This window comes from Vipera ursinii, assembly GCF_947247035.1.
Source record: "Vipera ursinii genome assembly, chromosome: 15".
NCBI lineage: Eukaryota > Metazoa > Chordata > Lepidosauria > Squamata > Viperidae > Vipera > Vipera ursinii.
In genome coordinates, this window is record NC_139528.1 from 1,080,040 (window position 1) to 1,095,517 (window position 15,478).

Consider the following 15,478-nt stretch of genomic DNA (forward strand, 5'->3'; position numbering starts at 1 on the left):
GGGGAAACACACACACAAACACACAGACACAGACACAGAAACACACACACACACACAAAGAGAGAGAGAGAGAGAGAGAGCACACAGACACACACACACACACACAGAGAGAGAGAGAGAGAGAGAGAGAGAGAGAGAGAGAGAGAGAGAGAGAAACTGACTAGACCTCTTTTCCAGTTCTGGTCCTCAACTTTACCACCACAACTGAGGCCCAGATTTATTAAGGGAGTTTTGCCCTGTTTTACGACCATCCTTGCCGCCGTTAAGTGAGTAGCATGGTGGTGAAGTGAATCCGGCTTGTCAGAAGGCCACAAAAAAGGGGATCACGTGACCCTGGGATACTGTGACCGTCATAAATACGGGTCAGCGGCTGAGTCTCTGAATTTTGATCACCTGGCCCCGGATGCTGCGTTCGCGGATTGAAAAAAAAAAAATATCTCAAAAACAGCCTGTCAAATGTCTTATCAAACTAGAAAGCGTTTATTTTTAAAAACATCCAGCACATGTGATGAATAAGATTATGTGTAAAATTAAAGTACATAAGAGCAGTTTTCTGGCTTCCTCCTAAACGTGACGTTCGTCAAATGAAAGTTGGTTTGCGCCCAGCGGCTTGCCAGGAAGAATCGATCATGGTTTGTTTTGTAACCGGGTTCTCCCCGGAGGGTTTGGGGCCTCTCTGCTGTGTGCTGCCCCCTGCAGGAGTGGCCCTCCCCCTGCACCCCACAAAGACGGGCTGGGTCCTGCCCAATTTGGGGGGGCGGGGGTGGGTGGCAGGCTCTGCCAGCTGCTTATATAACTTCAGCGTGACTCACCTGCTTTTGATCCCGGGGCTGGGTGTATTTTTAAGTCTGGGTGCCAGGAACATTGCAAGGAGCTGGCCCTCAAGGCCTGGGAAGACGAAAAATTCCATGCCAAGACAGGCGAACCGCGGCGAGGGCCCTTCGCAGGCGGAAATCCACCCTGCGGACGGACCAGGAGGAAAAAAAAAAGCTGAACGACAGAGAGGAGAATTTTAACAGAAAAAGAGGACTTTAGAAGCAACTCTGGAGCGGAAAGGAAAGGGTGGGAAGTGGCGAGAGCTTTCTCCCGCTTTCCTATGCTCCAGTAGAGCCTCCTTGTTCAAGAGCAGTCTACCTCGGGACCTCTAAGTGCCAAGTGAAGGGGCAGAAACACCTCCAGTCCTCTTCTCCCGATTATGGGGTGCATTTTAGACTTTGAATCGCCTTATCCCCTCCCTCGTTCTCTTGCGGAAGTCAAGGAAACCCCGGCTGTCTTTCCCTTCCTGTCCTACCTCGCAGGGAGGTTTGCAAATCGCCAGGTACCTGCAGCCGGCAGACTCAGCCCCCGATGAAGGCGGATATCTCAGTCTGCAGGAAAGCCGCTCTGAAGCTCGATCCGAAGGAGAAACGCAAACATTAAAAACTTTGGGATGGCAACGCAAACGGAACTAGTTCAGCGTCAAATAATAACTTGGTTGTTTATTTTTAATCCCTGTATTATTTTTAGAATTAACTCCAGGTTGCAAACGTACCAGACTCACCTTCTTCCTCCTATTTTAACTTAGCAGGCTGCCCCAATTTTCAATGACTCCGTTGAAGGAGGGTTTTTGTTTTTTGTTTTAAAAAAATAGTGCCAAAGTTTTTAAAACTTTGGAAGAAATTTGCTGGCCTCATCAAGGCCACCTAAAATGTATAATCCTCAGCTGCTCTTCTTATTAATTTCATTGAAGCCTTTAATGAGCTCTTGAGGAAGCGTCTGCAGGAGTGACACCCTGCTAAATAAAAAGTCTTCTGCAGTCAAAATGAGAAAAAAATAATAATCAAATTTGCAAGATGCATTTTTTGGGGGGGGGGTGCTGGGTGTGTTCTGCAATTTTTAAAGCAGGCAAAGATGTAGGTACCTATAAATTTAGTAAGTTATGTTCATTACCTAGAAGACACCTAATTCATTTTTTCAGTCTTGGACCTGTATTATCCCCGTTTATAAATCTCAGGGGTCAAATATATACACTCTTTACGATGGATGCATTTTTCCTGGACTCCTTTCTTACTGCCACTGGACCATTGCGCCTGTAATAAGCTTGTAAAACAAAGACCATCATGATACTAGTCCTCAGCGTGGCTCAGAATAAATCGGAAAGTTCCCATTCCGAGAGACTGCCGTAGTGAGACTTTTACTAGTTAAAAGTTAGCAAACTGAAACAGAAATGGAAGCAGTTACCAGGGCCTAAACACATTTGCCAAGGATAAAAGTAGGATTTTTTTTTTTCCCTTCCAGGAAAGTTGGAACAAGTAGAATGCTGGTCCTAGCACGCCCTTGTGTGGCCGGAGCAGGAATGGCAAGCATCCTCTAATAATAAACTAGGAATCTAAAAGAAAAAGTATGGAAGTTATTAAAACAGAGAGCAGGACGCTTACACGGACACCCCTTTTTTTAATTTCTAAATTTTGCAAAACCTGCCCACTGCCAAGAGATGCCCTCTTTAGGACCGCCCCCGACCTCCGTTCGTTCCGCCGGGACCTGAAGACCTGGCTCTTCGAGCTCTCTGGCCCAGGCTGAGAATTTTAATTTTAATTTTAATTTTAACTGGGGTTTTATTTGTTCAGGGACGGGTATAATTTTTTTAATCTGTTTTTAACTTTTGTATTTTTTGTTTTAAACACCCTGTAAACCGCCCTGAGTCCTTCGGGAAAGGGCGGTATATAAATATAATAAAATAAAATAAATAAATAAATCTTGTGGCAGAGCTGAGCAATGCAACGGGAAAAGGCAGGGAAAATGCCCTTTAAAAGGGGTGCAAAAGGGATTCCACCCCCCCGATTCATTTTCCTAATGGGGAGAGATCGCCGCAGCTTCAAAGCACTGCTTCCGTGAATTTTTACCCGTTAATTCCCTATTCAATTATTTTTAGTGCATTCTGTTGCGACTTTGGGAATCTGTAATACGGGGAAGAAAATAATAATAATAATTAAGCAGTGAAGAGCGCCCTCTGGTGGCTGCAGGTGGTTTGTGCAAATGTGAAGAGAAATGTTGGCTTCGGACAACATTGAAAAGGCCTTTATACAAAAAGATGCTTTTTAAAAAAAAAAAAAACAGAACAAAAACTCACTAAGTTAAGCAACAAAGCCAATCAAATGTAAAACAAAAAACAAAACACTTTATACTTTCATATTTTTAATGGCAATTTTGTTACTTAAACATAATGTCCACCCAAAGACAACGCCACCACTTTGTGTGAAGTTAAACAAAGGCATTTCAACCACAGGTGTGCATTTCGGAAAAGGAACCGGCTGGCTCGGCTTTCCAGCCAGAGTCTCTCTCCGAGAAGTGCAACAGTTTAAGAGAATTACCAGCTTGGGATATGCTGAGGCCATCTAGTCCAACCCTTGGTTTAATGCCAGTTCAACCTCCTGCAAGGCCGGGGGGTGAAACTTTGGTCCTCTGGCTGCAGCACCACAATTCTGGGCTTGTCCTCAAATGTGGGGGCTGCCCCACCCTTAAGAAAGCTGGGGTGCAGATAAGTGCAAGCAAAAATGGCTTGAAGGAAAGCTCCTGCTATAACCACCTTCTGCCTCAAGGTGGCAGTGATGCAAAGGGCAGCAGAGCTCCCCCTGGCGGCTGGTGCCTGGATCAAGAACACAGCTCAGCTTTGGACTTACGAACGTCACGGATGCAATTGTTGGGCCCGCTTTTAGGACTTTCCTTGCCACGGCCATTAAGCGAATCATGCCGTTAAGCAAATCATGCCTCCTTTACTGCATCCAGCTTCCCCCATCGACTTCGCCTGGAAATGGCGAACACGTGACCAAGAGGCGGCAACGTTTTTTAATTGCCAAGTGGTCTAATTTCAATCACGTGATCTTGGGGGAATACTGTGACAGCCGTAAGTGCGAGGACCAGCCATAAGTCTTCAACAAGGCTGGTTGAAGAAGATGAAGGTCCTTCCTTTGCGGAGACGGTTGGGGACCAGCCGTTGACCCTCCGTCCATCTGCGAGGACATCCATCCCACCCCCGGGCCTTCTCTGCCAGGGACCCCAGCTCAGGGCAGAAGATAATCCAGCGGGACGTCGCATTCGCCCAGCACCACGTCCCGCCGCAGGCTGCACTCCTTGTTCAGCACTTTGATCCTCAAGCTGCGGCGGGGAAGCTCCTCCGGAGTGACGTCCTCAAAGAAGAAGTCCTCGTTGAAGATGGGGTTGCGTGTCCTCTTGATGACGGCGCTGCGCTGCCTTTGGCCCAGGCCGGGGCGCAGCTGCAGGGCCACGCAGCAGTGGATGTGGCGAGGGCTGCCCTGGGGCGGGTAGAAGCCTTCGGCGCTCACCAGGCGCACGCGGAGGCAGGCTTGCGGCGGGAGATACTCGCTGGAGAGGCGCAGCTGACCGCCTTGGCTGACCGTGAGCGTCACCTCCTTGGTCAGGCGCTGGTGGCAGCGCATCAAGTCCAGGGGGAAGAGCGGTGCCAGGGACCAGGCGCCCGGCGAGATCCAGGCAGGATCGGCCTCACGGCGCAGGCAGCAAGGGCTGGTGTCTGCGGAGCTGGTGTCCTCCGTGGACAAGGAGCTGGGGCGTAGGGATGCGCCGGCATGGGGGGAACGGCAGGCCAGGCGCCGGCGGTGCCCGTGGCCGTGGCAAGGCAGCAGCCCGCCGAGGGGACGCGTGGGCAAGGGGGAATTGTAGGGGGAGTTGTCCGTGGAAGAGGCAGTGTCGCTGTCCGGCCCTGGCGTGGGCTGCGGAAGGGGCCTTGTCCGTGGGGAGGAGAGCCGGACCCCCTGCCCTCGGCGGGGCAGGGGTCTGCTGTGGAACAGCGATTCCCGCCGCCAGGTGTTGGGGCTTTCGGGCAGGCACTCCAAGCCCACCGGGTTGGGGAGCTGGATTGTGGCGGGAGCGCCTCGGAGTTGCACACCGGCCCGGTGTCCCTCCTGCACCGGGACGCCCTCGTTTTTGACCAGTGGGGCCTCGCTCGCCCTGGGCTTCCCAGCTGCACGCCGTCCTTGTAAGGTGGCGAGGTTGGGTGGGATGAAGAACGAGGGGATTGTGTCGGGGGTCAGCACGTTGGGGCAAGCGGGTTGGACGTTGGGGGTCTTTCGCTTGGAAAACATCTCAAATCGGGCCGGAGGAAGAAAAGTCACACGGTCCCTTCAAGAAAGAAGCGAGAGCCATCAGGACGAATCCTCTCACGTCAGTCTGGGAGGAAATCGAAGGAAAATCCAGTTAGAACCAGTTAGAACCCGTTGAACCACCTGCAAACAGGAGCTAGAATCAACTCAGCTTCCTGTGACCCGAGAAAGCATCTCTGATGTTTTCGGACCTCATGAGGACTAGTGACTTGTTTGGAAACACCACCACTCCAATTCAAAAACTAAAAAAATAAAAATAAAAATCCAATTTTCCCTGAGCAGCTGAATAGGAAAAAAAAAAGGATTAATTCTTCAAAGGTGAGTGCCCGCCCTCTCTGCTGATGTAGTTTTTTGGCAGCAGGAGGAACAAAATAAATTAAAACCCGGAGAACTCGCTAAGGAAGCAAACGCCTCTTCTCTCTTTTCACGGTTCCTGGAATTTTGCAAAGGGAGACAAAAGGTCCTACGTTTCGCGGGAGGAAGAAAGAAAGAAAGAGAAAGAGAAAGAGAAAGAAAGAAAGAAAGAAAGAAAGAAAGAAAGAAAGAAAGAAAGAAAGAAAGAAAGAAAGAAGGGTCGGGCTCTTTCCCCTTCTTTGAAACGGCCTCCTTCCGCTTTGGAAAGAGAGCCAACAGGCGATTTGCATGATGAGCTGTGAAAGTGGCCGCTTGCCCAGGTGTGTCGGGGGATTATACCCAATTCAGAAATGTCAGGAGGCGTGGCAGAGCAGACGCGACAAACCCAGAGACACGACGAGCAAGCGCCTGAGACGCGCCCACGTCCCCCTTTTCTTCTCGTTTGCCCTCCCCTCCAGACCTGCTGGCCCATTGGGCAGAAGGAAGAGCGGGGGGCCTCTGAACGTGCGCAGAGTTTTGTTTCTTTGCCCTTGAAGCAGAAGCCAAGATGGGCAAAGAGATGCTTTGGTGGAAGGGCGAAAGACGAGGAGGACGGGGAGGGGGAGGGATTCAAAGCTTTACAAATCCCTCGAGCCTCACTCTTATTTATTTCCGTGCCTGATGTTGGAGCCACTTTGCAGAAATATAAAATATCAGAGGAAGCTTTGGGGCAGAAGCAGAGCGAGAACTACAACAAGTCGCGCTTTCCCCCCACCCGGTGGCCTTGCAAAGCCATAGAAAAAGGACTAAAATACAGATTTCTCCTGCAAGGATCACGGGGCGCTTCGTAATCCGCTTGTAGGAGAAATCGTGCGCCCGTCCAGTTGCCAAATGACCCCCCCCAGCCCATTTACCTGGCCATCCTCCTCCTCCTCTCTTTCTTCCTTCAACCCATCCCCTGGGCCGCTCCCAACCTGCCTTCGTGGCCATCCGAGGCGCCAACCAGCACAATCCATGTTGCTGTTTATCATCCGCAGCCTTTTGATGTCACTGGGGTTTGTGTTTCAGCCACAAACACACCGGTCGGTCGGGGCGGTTCCACCACGGCAACAACCCACCCACCTTCAACGGGTCGAAGTTCAAAGCTCGCTTTCGGAAAAGCATCTCGGCTCAAAACTGGACCGCCGTCCGATGGGAAGCTGGGTTTGGCCCAAGAAAGCCGAAGAATTTGGACGGCACTGAACTCCTTCCTGGCGTCTCCATCGGGCTACACAATCTTTGCCTCCTGTTGTTGGCAGGCTGCCCCTCTCCGATCAGGTTTTGCACACAAGGCAAGAACAAAGGGCCCATTCTTTGAAGCCAGGATAAAGGTTTGCAAATAGCGGCAGGCCAAGAAAACACGGCACGCCTCCCTGCCGGGATGGGTGCCGGTTTTGGCAATCCGACGTTGATTGACTGGACTCTCTGCTTTCATGCATGTGTTTTTTTTTTTGTAAATCAATCTAACACTGATGGCAACAACTCGTAGAAAACAAACATTGCTGTTGTGAAGCACGGGGGTGAACACACAACTTTTTTCCCGTCATTCCCTGGGGGGGAAAATTCAGAGCAAGCCATCCAGACGTGAAACAACTTCATCATATTTAGGGAAAAACGGCGAGAGAGAGAAACGCAGCAAGTTGTGTGTTGTGGATAGATGCGCCATAAATGCAGGCAGCCCTCGGCTCACAGCAGCTCACTTAGTGACCGATTCAAACTTAACAACGGCACTGAAAAAAAAAAGCAATTAGTGACTTTTCCCCCCAACGTATGATCGTTGCAGCGCCCGTGATCAAAACTCAAGATATTTGGAAGCCATTTACGCAGTTGCATGTGATCCATTCGCTTCACAACCATGTTATTAACAACTGCAGTGTTTCACTGAACAACTGTGGCAAGGGAGGTCATAAAACGGGGCAAAAATGTCTCTTGGGCTCCGCTGTAGCCGTATGTTGAAGCCTCTCCCTGTAAGTGCCTCTTATGGACCGTTGAGCTACGGAGATTCCTTTCTGAGTCTCTTTTCCCACCTGTTGTGCAGCTGAGGGCCAACCTCGCTCTTATCTGACAGCATTTCCTTCAAAGGTCCGTCCCACATCCCATTCAACGTTCTCCGTTCCCTTTAAGAGACTGAAAATGCTCTCAGGATGCTAAATCTTTCCTTTTGGCCCACTGGGGGCTGCTTAAGAGTGTGGTCCTCTATATTCTTACCCATCCAGTTGCCACCCTATAAAACAAAGACGTTGAGACTCTAAAACAGACATGTCAAGCACAAGGCCCGGGGGCCAGATCCGGCCCGTGAAGTGGTTTCATGCGGCCCGCGAAGCCATCCTGGAAACAGTGAGGGAACGGCCCCCACTGCCTTGGCCCTGGCCCAGAGACCCTCCTTCTGCCAGAGACCCTCAGATCTGTCCCACTCCTGCCCAGGCCCCCATAGGCAGCCTTGATGCGAGTGATGTAGAGCTGGCCACGCCCACCCAGTAGGCCATATGCACTCTAGCCACGCCCACCCAGTAGGCCACGCCCACCCAGGCCACACCCACCCGGCCCCCTGAGGGCAACCGCAATGCTGATGCGGCCCTCAATGAAATTGAGTTTGACACCCCTGCTCTAGAAAGAGTGCAGAGAAGAGCTACAGAGATGATTAAGGCGTTGAAGGTCAAAACATAGGAAGAAGGGATGCAGGAATTGGGTACGTCTAGTTTAAGGAAAAGAAGGACTGGGGGGGGGGGGAAATATGACAGCAGTCTTCCAATATCCCAGGGGTTCTTCCCAGCATTTGAGGGGAAGAGGGGAGTCTCCAAAGACCCTGAAGGCAGGAGAAGAAGCAACGGGTGGAAACTAATCAAGGAGAGATTCAACTTAGAAGTACGGAGAAACTTCTTGACAGTGAGAACAATTAAATTGCCTTCAGAAGTTGTGGGTTTTTAAGAGATTAGACAGACATTTGTCCAAAATGGTATAGTTATCTCCTGCTTGAGCAGGGGGGGGGTTGGACTAGAAGACCTCCGAGGTCCCTTCCAACTGTTATTCCATTTCATAAGCACGAGACCACCCCCCTATTCAACTTCAGGACCGCGGACAGCTTCCCATTTAGCCATGAGCAAAAACAGCTCAAAATGTTGCATCAACAACATCAAAAATGATCCCCAAGCAGAATTTTAACCCCCTTCCGCTGGATCCTGAGGCTTTCTTGAACTCAGACCTCTTCCGGGGGAAGACAGGTGAGTCCCCATTGCTAAGGTGACTCCGGTTGAAAAGAAACGATGACTCAATTCCCTTGATCACAGCAAAACAGGAAATGAGAACAAAAGCAGAAGCAAAATGGGTCGAGGGCACCTTATTCTCCCAATAATTAAGTGACATTTAATATATATATTTTTTATTTTGCAAAGGGAAGCGTTCATCATCTGAACCTATACATATACAATTGGGAACCTGGCAAGGCAGGAAAAAGATTTTTCCCCATTCCCTAAAGATCTGGTCTTCCAGTAGAACCGGAGAATCGTTGGGGAATCTCCCCCTGAAAGATCCGAAGGGAAACAAGGTTTGAGTCTCTTGAAGACAGCCAGAGCCCAGTTTGAGGTTTTCTCTTCAAGGGTGTGCAAATAACACCGTCAGTCTTGTTTTTCTCCCCCCCCCAAAAAAGTTGAGATTTCAGGAATCTTTGTGAGAATCAGCTGGAGCTTGTCACTGGATGGGAAGAGGTCCTGGCGTCCAGATGGACCAAGAGAGCTGCAGCCAGGGAGATGGAGACAAAGAGAGGGATGAGACTCCGGGAGGGAACTTTCGGCAGAGGAGACGTGGATGCCTTTCTCTTTGGCCACGTTGTCCACCACGTTATCTCCAACGCCTGTTGGACCACCTTGCCTTGCAGAAAACAGAGACACCTGTCCTCCACCCAGCCCATCTGCGCCAAAAGCCAGAATAGGAGAAAAGGGAGGGAAAAGTCAAGGAGATAAACGGGGATTGCGCCCGGTGTGTCTTCTTGTTCCTTCTGAAGGAGGCTGGAGAGAAGGCGGCCTCTTAAGAGACTTTTCCAAGAATGACAGCCGGGGGTCCAATTGGACTCCACAGGTAAACTCACCTGTGGCTTCTGCGTGGAGGTTTTGCGCATCGGTGCTCCGCACAAAGCCAGAGAGAAAAATCTTCTTCTCTTCTACTTTCTCCACCTTGGTTTCCACGAGGACTACGGAGCCCAGCGGGATGGGGCTGGAAGGGGGAGGATGGGCCTGTCAGGGCAGTGGATGATGGGTCATGGCGGCTAAATCTCTCTGGGGGTCCTCCCATGCCTGAAGTCAGAGGACAGGAAGCCATCTCAGCTCCCACCCTTCCTTCTCCTTCTGAGCCATCGACGCTCCTTGCTCTGCCTTTGTCAGCCCAAGATCATGGGGGAAATACAGACTAGGAGTAAGGTCGTCCTCAACTTACATCGGTTCACTTAGCGACAGCTTAAAACTACAACGGCACTGAACAAAAGTGACCGATTTTCACGCACTGTCCCCATAATCATGTGCTCAAAATTCAGACACTTGGCAAGCGATTCATATTGATGGCCGTCGCAAGGTCCCGGGATCACGTGATCCCCTTTCACGACCGACTGAGCGGGGAAGTCGAAGGGGATGCCCGACTGGCTTCCCTTAACAACTCTGGCGAGGAAGGTCGTAAAATGGGGCCAAACCCATGTCTTTTTACTTGGCGTCGGAAACTCTGGGCTCCGCCGTGGCCGTTAAGATGAGGATCACCTGCCCACTCAATTCCTCGCTTACCTCTTGAAGTTCACAGAGAGGCTGGCGGTCACCACGATGCCAAAGGCGTAGATGCCGCAACTCGCAAAGGTGTGATCCAGGATGGCAGCCACAGCCCCACCGTGCATGAACCTGGATCGAATCGGAAGAGGGGAAGGGTAACGGGGGGGGGGGGGCGGGGGGGGCGGAAGGAAAACAGGAGCAAGAGTCACAGCCAAGGAAGGAGAGAGATAGAGATCTCAGCCCAGAGGAAAAAATGGAAAAAACTCTCCAGATACCCTCCCAAAATCTCTGGAAAGCAAAAGGCAGGGGGGGATCAGAGAAAGGTTCCTAGGCTCCCCCCCCCCGGTTTACGCTCACTAAATGAAGTCAAAGACTACCTGTGCATCTTGCAACAGGTCGTAAGAATGACCTTGAGGTTATTAATAACCTGTGAGGTTGAAAGAAAAAGAAGGGAGAGAATATTTTCAAACTTGGGACTTATTTTATCAGTGGCTGGGGAAGCGAGCAAGGGATTCGGAAAATTAAGCCGTACAGTCCTAAGGCAAAGGCCTGGAAAAACCAAGCACCATTTTTTAATTTTCATGTTTTTCCTGCCACGCAGCGAGAGGCTGACGATGGAGCTTCGCAAGAACATGAATTGCCTTGCCAGAAAGACACCAAGGGTGTGTCAGGAGACGTGGCTACCAGCAATTTTATTTATCTAATCACTTAATTCGGATTTTGGGGCTGCCCAAGTCCTAAACGAATTTGTCTGGCTCCCTTTCCTTCTACTGATAAAACTTGGGCGTTGCTATTTATTAATAGCATTTTTTTTTAAAAAAAAAGTTCTTCCAACATTAGTTGGGCTGAATGACTTAGAAAATGCCTGCATTTCCAGAGCTTAGGATATTTTTTCTGGCCCTGTCTGGCATTCCTCAAACTGAATTTAAGAAGCTTTATCGACAGCCTCACAGTTCCATGGTGGGATAGTGGCAGTTCTCAAGATCTGACCGTAATTGAGCCTACTGATTATGGCTGTCATAAAATGGGTCACTCACTTACGGGTGGAGAAAGAGGAGACTTGTTGGAACTTGGGATCCTGCTCCTAAGTCCCCTTTTTTCAGGCAGGTTGTAATTTCGAGTGGTCCCTAAGCCGTCGGTCATTAATTCGAGGACTGCCTGTTAAGCGAGGCATTTTCCCCTCAAATGTTAGAAAAGAGACTCGTAGAGCGTGCCCATCCAAGCTCACCCGATCATCCCTTCCAAATACGATCCCGGCTGGAGCAGAACCACCATCTGTCTCTCGGCCTCGTTGTAAAACATGGCAAATTCGAACCCGCGACCTTCGGCGGCCACGCTTCGGACGAACAAGCAGGCATCTTTCTGCTTTCTTGGGTTGTACCCTGATTTGCTGTGAACTACGAAGGCGGGAAAGAGAAAAAAACAAAAAAAATTATAAAGTTGCGGGGGAAAAAAGAGAAGAAGGAAATTCCTAAGCTTGTAAGCCGCCCTGAGTCTTCGGAGAAGGGCGGGATATAAATGGAATTAAAATAAATAAAATATACATAGAATGAAGGCTACTGCTAAGCTTGTAAGCCGCCCTGAGTCTTCGGAGAAGGGCGGGATATAAATGGAATTAAAATAAATAAAATATACATAGAATGAAGGTTACTGCTAAGCTTGTAAGCTGCCCTGAGTCTTCGGAGAAGGGCGGGATATAAATGGAATTAAAATAAATAAAATATACATAGAATGAAGGCTACTGCTAAGCTTGTAAGCCGCCCTGAGTCTTCGGAGAAGGGCGGGATATAAATGGAATTAAAATAAATAAAATATACATAGAATGAAGGTTACTGCTAAGCTTGTAAGCTGCCCTGAGTCTTCGGAGAAGGGCGGGATATAAATGGAATTAAAATAAATAAATAAATAAAATAAATTCCCTATTGATTAGATTTGGGGCTAAAATAATAATTTCCCCTGGGGGGGGGGGGAGAAATCCAAATCTAGAACATTTTGGGGAGGAGGTAAGCAGAATTGGTTGGGGGGGGGTCGCCGAGGGGCAAGTGGAAGTTAAAATTTTAAAGCTACGGGAGAAAAGAGGATGCAACGCAAGAAAGGAGGTTTGAGAGTTTGTGCAAAATTGTCCCCGAATGAAACCCGAAAGGTGGATTCTGGGCTTTTCCGGCACTTCAGAGGGTGAGTCTAGCTGCTCTCAATTGCGCCCACTTTAGAGGAACCCAAACAGGGTCTTATACACCCTGGGCTAAGGATTCTGGGAGTTGAAGTCCACCCATTTTCCAAGTTGAGCAACCCCAGATGTTCCTTCAAAGGCTAGGAAATTGGCCTGGCTCCAGTTTTGATGTGGTCGACAGACCGAACTTTCCTCCTACGCAACCTGGTAAGTCAACTAAGGTGGCGCTGCTCAAGCTGGGGAGCTGAAGGCCCGCCTGGAAGGAACGGCGGTGGCCACCCGAGAAATGTCTTGAGTGGGATGGAAAGACTCACCCGGCATGCTGTCCACGCAGCTGTTGTGACTCGGGATGCGTTGCCACGATCCGTCCTCGGACAACTTGGTGAACTTCTGAAACTGGCCCATCATCTCCGGGCTCCAACTTGAGTTGGGGACACCGAGGTCCTTGAGACACTGGTGGGGCTGCCGCTGGGAAAGGACACTTGCGTTGAGGGAGCCCACTCATGGCCACAAGACCCTGCAGGCCACCGGGGTGGGTTATCTGCAGCCCTTCAATCATCTCTGCCCTCCCCCCCCAAAAAAATCAGGTCTCTTAGGCTCGGAGTGCCCTCTCTAGATGCAGCAGCCTCCACCTTCTCTGGATCCTTCAGCATCTCCTTAGGACCTTTTGGGTGGTCCTCCAAAACCAGGGAGAAAGAGGTTTATTTGGGGAGGGTGTCCTCCCTCCCTTTTAAGCCCTCCCCAATACTCACTGTGGATGTCCTTCTCAGCAGCAGACGAGGAGGCTGTACCAAGAGTTCTTTCCTTCTTGCCAGACCAGGAATCCTGGGGGCCATCCCTTTGACCGCCTGGTTGATGCTCCTCAGAATATTCTGCATTCTGGATATTTTGACCCGCGGATGCGTCTTCTTCTCAGGAGCCCTTCTTTGGGCACAGCTCAGCTCACAACAGCTTTAACCGGCTGCTTCCTTCAATCAGCAGTGGAGAAACTTCACCCAGGACCAATCGGAGTAAGCCTACAGCTTCTTCTTTCCAGTGAAGACACACCCTCAAACCAGAAGGACCTGATAAATGTACTCATGTGGCTGAGTTCACAGCAAGACTTTCCATGGGTCTTTAAACCCAGATCCACTGGCCTATTTTTCCAGAGAACATCAAACAAGCCGCCGTCGCACAACAGGTGTTTAAGCTGTCCATGGTTACAAGGCACATTCCCAGAGGTGGGAGCAGCGATGATGTATATTTCCATCAAGCTCAACCTGGCAGATGTGCCTGTGTTGGGCCCTCCCATTAGTAAACACAGACATCTCCCCAAGGAACAAACCAATTTGATTTGAGCACAGCCAGGGAGCAGAGACTTTGATGGTGGAAGCTGGATGCCATCTCCCAAACCTGTGGACCACGATGGAGGGGGGGCACAAGGATGGGAAAGGATCTAGGGGTGTGAAGTCCAATCAGTAAACAGCCTTTCCGTCTGGGAGGCTGAACATTATAGCTCCCACGATGGAAGGAAACCAGTCTTCCCAACCCCGCAACTACAATCGTCTTCCATCCTTCGTTGAGAGAGGACAATGTCCTCTTTTCAGCTGCAGAGAAAGGTCACCTCCCAGCCAAAGGACTGGCCACCTCAAGGTAAAGCAGGAACATTCAAACCACCTCAAACCAAGCAGCCTTCATCCAGGATCCAAGGTGCCCACCAGAACCATCCAAGGTCCAGAGACCTGGCAGGTTGAGTAGAGTCTCTAGACAAGGTTGAACCTAACTCCCCGTTGTATCTCGGATACATCTATGAGGTTTACCTGGCCGTAGCCGAACTTTGGGAGCTTCTTCCAAATCCAACTCTCGCTGGGAGCTGGGCTTGCAGTAAGTTCTCCACCCTTAATTAAAATTAATGAAGGGCTGTATGACATGAGGGTTAGGGAGACAAGTCTCCCTTTTCCCCGTCCCTGACCTGTGGGCCTTTTTCTTCTTAGCTCCCAGCTGGCATCAGGAAAATCAGGAAGAACAAGAGGACTCAAAAGTGCTTTTTGCACGAGGCAACTGGACTTCCATGTTTTTTTTCCCCCGAAGGACGTTTCGCTTCCCATCCCAGGAGCTTCCTCAGGTTCTGACTGGATGGCAGGGAATGGAAGGATTTATACTCCTTGCAGACAGCTGGTCGTTTCTTTCCTTTTGGAGTGTCGTTGTGGCCACTTGGAGGTTTATCTGTGTCCTCAGGGTCACCCGAGTGGGGCAAATGGGTGTGGAGCCTTCTTGGAACTGCTGAGAGTGTGGTAGGATGGAGATCAATCCACTATCTCAGGTAAGCCTCCAAGTGGCCTCAATGACTCTCCAAAAGAAGGCAAATGAGTATAAATCAGCTCTCTGCAAGAAGTATAAATCCTTCCATTCCCCACCATCTGGTCAAAGCTGAAGAAGCTCCTGGGATGAGAAGCGAGACGTCCTTCGGAAAAACAAACAAACATGGAAGTCCAGTTGCCTCATGGGGAAAAAAAAGCACCTTTGGGATAACTGTGACCTGGATGACTGAGCATGTCCGCAGACAAAACAAGAGGCCTTTACGCAAAGACCAAACCAGAGCAGACACGGAAAGGCGAAATCTGTTTATCTATCCTCTATCTCATTTGCAATCTCTCCACGCTGCTCCTCAAGGAAACCTGTGAAACACTCGTGGAAAAGTAGGGCAAACGTTGAACAAGCCACGCCGGAGGCTGGGCAAAGAGGCAGGCATTTAACAGGCACCCCAAAAGGCGTAAGCTTCTGCACCCCACAGACTGCAAGCAAATCCACTGAAGATGCCCAGGGGATTTGCAAGATGCTGATTTTCAGCACCTGGGCATCCCCCCCCCTCCTTTCTCAGGAGTCTGTACCCAAGGAGGTGAGCAACCAGGTACGCTGCCCCACAGGACATTACAGCCACTGGTGTCCCCCTCCTTGAAACCAACGCCAACACCATCCCCAAGGTTAAGAAGACAATCCAGATAAGAGTCTGGAGTCACTTGTCAGTTGGACAGCCATATAAATTCAGGAGGGACGCGGTGGCTCAGTGGGTTGGGACGCTGAGCTTGTCG

General features: G+C 50.1%; 2 protein-coding genes across 5 annotated transcripts; both read right to left on the minus strand.

Moving 5' to 3' along the window:
• Positions 1 to 2,842: 2,842 nt before the first annotated feature.
• Positions 2,843 to 7,367, minus strand: C2CD4D (C2 calcium dependent domain containing 4D). 2 transcript variants are annotated; one of them, XM_083374629.1, is made up of 2 exons: positions 6,573 to 7,367; positions 2,843 to 5,184 (listed from the first exon to the last, which is right to left on the minus strand). In XM_083374629.1, exon 2 carries the CDS (start codon positions 5,097 to 5,099, stop codon positions 4,041 to 4,043), a length of 1,059 nt encoding a protein of 352 aa, XP_083230755.1. In that variant the 5' UTR covers positions 5,100 to 5,184; positions 6,573 to 7,367; the 3' UTR covers positions 2,843 to 4,040. The 2 variants fall into 2 exon arrangements, with proteins under 2 accessions (XP_083230755.1, XP_083230754.1); XM_083374628.1 differs by lacking the exon at positions 6,573 to 7,367 and adding an exon at positions 6,365 to 6,564.
• A 1,468-nt stretch (positions 7,368 to 8,835) lies between these two features.
• Positions 8,836 to 15,408, minus strand: LOC310647398 (acyl-coenzyme A thioesterase THEM4-like). Of its 3 annotated transcripts, none has more exons than XM_083374631.1 (6): positions 12,722 to 13,138; positions 11,466 to 11,634; positions 10,615 to 10,664; positions 10,256 to 10,366; positions 9,574 to 9,698; positions 8,836 to 9,396 (listed from the first exon to the last, which is right to left on the minus strand). In XM_083374631.1, exons 1-6 carry the CDS (start codon positions 12,964 to 12,966, stop codon positions 9,104 to 9,106), a joined length of 993 nt encoding a protein of 330 aa, XP_083230757.1. In that variant the 5' UTR covers positions 12,967 to 13,138; the 3' UTR covers positions 8,836 to 9,103. The 3 variants fall into 3 exon arrangements, with proteins under 3 accessions (XP_083230757.1, XP_083230758.1, XP_083230759.1); XM_083374632.1 differs by lacking the exon at positions 10,615 to 10,664 and adding an exon at positions 13,160 to 15,408 and having other exon boundaries at positions 8,837 to 9,396; positions 12,722 to 12,875; XM_083374633.1 differs by having other exon boundaries at positions 8,837 to 9,221.
• Positions 15,409 to 15,478: the final 70 nt, after the last annotated feature.